This window comes from Siniperca chuatsi, linkage group LG10, assembly GCF_020085105.1.
Source record: "Siniperca chuatsi isolate FFG_IHB_CAS linkage group LG10, ASM2008510v1, whole genome shotgun sequence".
In the NCBI taxonomy this organism is placed as follows: Eukaryota; Metazoa; Chordata; class Actinopteri; order Centrarchiformes; family Sinipercidae; genus Siniperca; species Siniperca chuatsi.
Genome location: NC_058051.1, coordinates 1,297,767 through 1,303,766, shown reverse-complemented (window position 1 = coordinate 1,303,766; position 6,000 = coordinate 1,297,767). Strand labels below are relative to the sequence as shown.

The window sequence follows — 6,000 nt, the reverse complement described above, 5'->3', positions numbered from 1 at the left end:
TAGATCAGGTTTCAGTAGAAAGTTTGTGTCCCACAGTGTACATGCTGCTTCAAAGGGCTTTCAATATTGCCAAGAACTCTGTTCTGAAAGAAACACTGAATACTTTAGCATATTCTCGGGGAATGTACAAAACCTATGACCATAGACCGCATTCTAGGCTCTAAGAAAGTCTAAGTAAATAGTTTTGTAGCCTAAAAAATCTGATCTCTGGTGGCAAGCGACACTGAAAAGATGTTTTTCTCTCCTTTAACGTCTGGTTGAGCTTGTCGTCTCTTGTGCAGCCTCAAGTCTTTGTTCTGGAACATTCTCCCTTCCTGCAGGGGGTCTGGGTTTTTTTTTTTTTTTGCCAGAGAGGTTGAGTGAGGTGAGGGCTGGTAAACACAGACCCAAGCAGAGTCCATAATTAGAGCAGCAAGCAGACCCTGCCAAGGCCAAGGCCAAAGGCTTTTACATGTCAGCTTGTATAAGGCTCAGTTTAACTGGTTTGTTAACGACTCTTCTTTGTCTCTGAACTAAGACAGCTGTCAGTGTAAATGAAATAAATGAGCTGTGAAACTTTCAATAATATGCATTTGAGATTTATTCAGGTCATAATTACACATTGTTTGAATTAAATATTGTCCCTAAAATTTTGCACAAAGAACTGGCTTGGCAGTGCAAACAATACAGCAGGCCGACAAATAAACGTGCTTCGATACAGATCATTTCCATCTTGTATTATTACCACGGACCAATGAGAACGCGGGGTTTCAGACATGCTGCTCTTGTGATCACCATCAGACGATCCGAAAAAGAAGTTTGCAATATTAACAAATCTTCATATCAAAAGTCTTTGTAAAATAAAGCACAGCCTTAGGAGAAACATTACAGTGCATAAAGGTCATGCAGGCAACTAAAAAGGGCTAAACTTGGTATGGAGTAGTCTAACACGGCTTTAAAGTACAGGATTCTCAGTGCTGTGACATGCCACAGATCAGGAAGGTTAGCAAAATATTGGCAGTTCGGTCAAATTACAATGTAACCACTACACAAGGAATACTAAAAATGAAGACCTTTTGTCCTGCATTGTGGGAATAATTCCTTTCCATTTTTTCAGCAAAGACATGTGACAAGCCTCAGCTTTTAGCATCAAACTGTACATTATCTTCAATATGATACCATGCCATCATTTTCAAAATATTGCTAGTGTATGGATGGGCTGATAATAATGCCTTGACATAGAGTTTCTAATTTTCAACTCAGTTAAAGTATACCATTACAGTTTAAGTAAATAAAAATAATGGATCATTTAAAATCCTGTCCTCTAGTCGTGATCTATTGCTACTGTATGCTCATGTAAAGTTCCAAACAATACTCAAACATGAGAGTAGATCACAGTCAACATAAACAGCCATATAAAAACCCCAGGTATTTTTCACTAAATACATTCTGGCAATTATCTAACATTTGGTGCAAACAGATGACAGAGCTGTAGTAGTTGCTTTTAGAAGAACTGCTCTCCAGTAGCTTTTAGACAATGTTTTTTGAACGCACAGGTTAAAAAATGGATCTTGCACAACCTCAAGATGTAGAATTGATTGTTCATGGATTACTAACTCAGTGGAACACAGTTTTCTGTGAGACGTTGAAATAATCTGCATTGTGAACCAGTTTTCTGTGAGATATTCTGCAAGATATGCAATTTCTTAGAAAAAAAGATTTCTACTTGAGAAAAAATGGACTGTATTCCAAACAAGTTTCTAGCTGTGTCTCTCACGCTCAGTTCCAAGTCAGCCAGTTCTTAGAGTTTGAGCATGAAAAAGACTTCACTGTTTTCGGGGTCTGGGGAGGACTGGGACTCTCTAGGGGAGGGGGTTCCTAGGGGGGTGAGCTGACTCAGCAGGTCCAGGCTGGTGCAGGGACTCCGCGCCACGCAACATGCCCCTTCGGGGTTCCCCCGCTCCTCAATGGGGCTAGAACTACTTCCACTGTCAATGCTACCAGTAAGGCTAAAGCTTGCACTTCTGCCCTGGACCAGGCCCTGGAGCCTCTGTCGTTCCTGGGCCTTCTTGGCCCTGTTTGCAATGTACCGCACCCTGCTTTGGCTCCTCGAAGAGGTCCTTCGCACCAGGGTCTCATCCATAGACTCCTCCTGTGACTCGCTAGGCCTGTTTCCTGGGGCGAAGTCGCTAGCAGTCAGGGGCTCTACATCAGTCAGCTTACGTAATTGCTCCGTCAGGTCGCTGGGTGGTCGAGACTTCTGCGGGCTGCCCTTGTGGAGCTGGTCCCGGGTTGGCCTAACAATGAAGCTGCGGCTGATGCTGCGGTACTTACTGTCAAAGTTACAGGAAATGTCATCAGAGGTCAGATCCCCGAGGCTTTTGGACATGGAAGCTGTAGTTACTGGGGTTTTCGCTGCAGGAGACGGCCTGCTTGCTGATGACTGCTTGAGCCCTTCCATGTAGAGCCGGCTCCAGGTGTGCCTTCTTTGAGTCAGTCTGCTAGGTGAGTCCATAGAAGCTTCCTGGGGGGGCTGCAGGGGGCGGGGCTTAAGCTCATCGTTCGGGCACTCACTTTGCTGAAGATTGGGGTTTGACTTGCTCTTGCTGACTCGCAGAGCATCGTAGGAGACCAATGCTGAGTGACGGCAGTTGACCCAGGGAGGATCGCAGGTGCTGCTGGCTGTGGGCAGGCTTGTGAGGCTCTTCCTGGCCAGGTTAGGCAGGGACAGGTCAATGACGGTGTCACTAGAAGAGATGCTAGAGGAGGAGGACATGCTGTCTCGGTGGCTGCTTGGCTCCAACTTGCTCCAAAGGCGGTCGTTCATGGTAGCATCCGTGCAGACCTCTGGTACTGCTGACTGGGCCTGCCCAGCTGAGGCTCTCACTTGGCCCTTACTTTTTGTTCTTCTTACAGGTGTGTGTGAAGACAAATTGCTAAAAAGTGCTCTCCTGGCCTGGGTTGTCTGAGCTGTAGGGACAGCAGGGGTTCCAGTGGACACTGCTGCAGCAGAATGCTGCGCTCTGTGGTCAGACTTTAACGGTGCTGTATCATTTTTCATTTCTGTCAGAGTTTCTTGGTTTTCCCTGTGGTTTGGTGTGTGCTCCATGACTGAATGAGGGCTTCTGTTGGTCTGGGTGTCTTGACTACACTGTGATGGTACAGTTTTCTCAGCAGGGTTCGTCAGAGAGAGTGACGTGGTTCTGGGAAGGGTAGGAGGTTTCTCAGGGTCTCCACTCACCTTGATAGGACTGTCCACCACGCCATTTGAAGGAATGGTCATTGGGGAGTGTGCATTTATTGCTGTGGATGGTGAGTGCAGTGGTGTAGATGAAGAGAGATGTGAAGACAGGCTCTCTTCTGGAGCGGAGACAGAACGGATGAAACGAGTGTTCCTGGCGTCTTCAGAGTTTAGTGCAAGATATGGAGGAGGGGAAGCTGGTCTCTGCGCTGTGGAACAGTCTGTGGAAACAAAGACAACAAATAATTTTATCACTGTCATCATCCTGCTGATACTAAATCCTTGCTTTCTGCATGTGCTTCTCAATTAATGCATTTTAATGTGAAGGCAGTGGAGGGCCTGCTACTGTGAAACCGTAAGTGTTGACAGTGCCACTTTTTTTGCACTTTTTTTTTGGATATGGGTTTGAAACATCGCATGGACGAAATATATTTTATTAGATGTTAAACAAAGCCTGATGAAGGAGAATGGCTCAGAAAACGAGTACTGAACTTTTAGCAACTTTTAGGAGTTAAAAAACACAGCATAGGACTACGTTTAACGGGCTGGTATCGGTTCATGAGGAAAAAGACAGCCACGCAGAAGTGGAGTGGTTTAGTGAAGAGATGTCAATGGTGGATGTTGGTGTATGAACATCTCCACTTGAAGTTAAGAATAGATGTGAAGGTACAGCCTCACGTTGCCTTTGACACAGAATCAGTTCTACATAGAGAAGCTTACAGAATTAAAATTTGGAGTCATATTGATGGAACGCTTCTAGTGCCCAAAATGTGACAAAATAACCTACTAAATTACTGCCCATTACCTGAACTTTCAACTGAATCTCATGGCCTTCATTAATGAAGTGAGTATGCTCAGTTGTCCTTGACTCCATTTGCTGATGAAGGTTGTGAGATGCATTTGAAAACTCAAGAAAAAGCTAGTAAGTGGACCTGACCTAAAATAAGTTTTTCAAACTACTCTTCGTAATGTCAAGAAAGATATTTCTTGCTCCACCATTAAATGATAATTCCACTTTATTACAACTTAAATCTTTTTTTCGGAGCTTTGTGTGACTGTGTTTTCTTGTTGTAATGCTGTATATACAGTATGTCATTTGTTCTCAGGTCTCTCTTGTAAAAGGGATCTTGATTTTAATGAGACTTCCTGAATAAATGAAGCTTAACTAACAAGTCTGACCATCATTTGTACAGTATCTGTTACAATAACACTGTACTCAATAAGTTAATTGTGAAGATCTGGGAACACGGCAACATTGCTAAAAAGAAGTACAATGGGGCAAGAAACCCAAGCAGTCAGATGAATGTACAGGTTTTCAACCAACCTCCAGCTTAGCTAGGTTATCTAAACCACAGTAATCCTTCAATGCAGCAGAAAACTGTGTGCCTAAAACTAGTCAGTACAGTAGGTCAACGTTGAACCAGGACGTGGGCCTGTAAACTGAGATGGATGTTTACAATGGTTGGTTTCTGAACGTGTTTTTCTTCTTGTTAGTGATGTCACTGTGTACCCAGATCTCAGGAACTAACATGGAGAGTACAATGGTATTATCATTGATCGGAATTATGGTCAAAATTATGAAAATAAGACTTGTCGTCATAAAGCGGAACAAGCCTTTAAGACTCTAAACATGTCATAACAGTGAAAAGTGACAAATCAACTAAGTTTCATGAATTGTGTTTTGCACTCGCCCACAGTGAGTGTCCCTGTCTGGACCGGCACCCCTATTCAATGATGTGAACAAACAACGCTGGCATAGTGCTCTCATTTCTTCCACTGATGTCATTTTGAGTTAGTGCAGTTTCAAGAATATGTGAAAATGGAGAAGAATATGGATTTCAAACCCCAGCCAACCCCCACAGGTGTGACATATGGGTCATGAGAGAAGCAGGCTGGTGAGACAGAGAGACTGATGGGTGAAGTGAAGGTGCACAGGATGTATTTAAAGGTTGCATGCATTCAGCGGTTTACCTGGCTCTGGTCATCCCCTCAATTCTGCACTAGGAACAGAGAAAGCGTGCAAAAGGGACAGAGAGGAAAACGGAGTTTAGCAAAACTGGAAAGAAGAGGGAGAACGGAGGCAGGGAAAGAGCTTCAAGGACAGAGAAAGCATCTTAACTAGAGAAGTTATCGCAAATCGACATGAGAACAAACATCACAGCATTTGTTTTACACTGAAAAGACAAGAGGTGAAGCTGCTAAGCATCATATGACTTACCAGATGTCAGCTATTGTAATGAGGCCAGAAAATGTTTAAATTCAACTCCCTAAACATACTCAGTTTTACCCCCATATTCATTGTGATAGTAAAAACACAGATGGCCATCACATGATAAACTGACAAAGGCTGAAGGGGAGTGGGTTTTAGAACAGCTGGTGTTCAGCAGGATGTGGACTCCCCCGAAATATGTCATGTGAAGGAGGAAGAGGGGGTTTTCACCTGGACGCAGCACAGACGTCAGTGCCTTGTGACTTCCAGTGCTCAGCCAGTTGTTGTAGGTCATGTACTCGAAATACTGTACATTTCTAGACTTGAATTGACTAAACTTCTACACTAGAATCAATTTTCAGTACAATGCAGCCCAATAATGCAGTATATATCCTGACCAGTATCGGCTTTCATACGTTGCACCTATTGTTACCGTGAATACCTCGACAGAGGATTAGTGGGTAGATTAATGGACAGATTAAATTCACATCTGCTCAGATAAAAAAAATAAAATACTGGTCTGACAGCAAAAAAATAAATACAAGATGCGTTAAGATTTTTGATCAATAAC

The 6,000-nt window shown here is 43.5% G+C and overlaps 1 protein-coding gene across 10 annotated transcripts in view; it reads right to left on the bottom strand.

Annotated features, from left to right (window-relative positions):
• Positions 1 to 562: 562 nt before the first annotated feature.
• The window catches only part of plch2a (phospholipase C, eta 2a), a 191,189-nt gene continuing 185,751 nt past the window's right edge, over positions 563 to 6,000 (bottom strand). For 8 of the 10 annotated variants that reach the window (XM_044209945.1, XM_044209946.1, XM_044209949.1 and 5 more), the window contains one exon: positions 563 to 3,441. In XM_044209945.1, coding sequence (XP_044065880.1) covers positions 1,781 to 3,441 — 1,661 coding nt within the window. In that variant the 3' untranslated portion in view covers positions 563 to 1,780. Of the gene's footprint in view, positions 3,442 to 5,191; positions 5,221 to 6,000 lie in introns of all 10 variants that reach the window. The other 2 variants (XM_044209951.1, XM_044209952.1) reach the window with 2 other exon arrangements.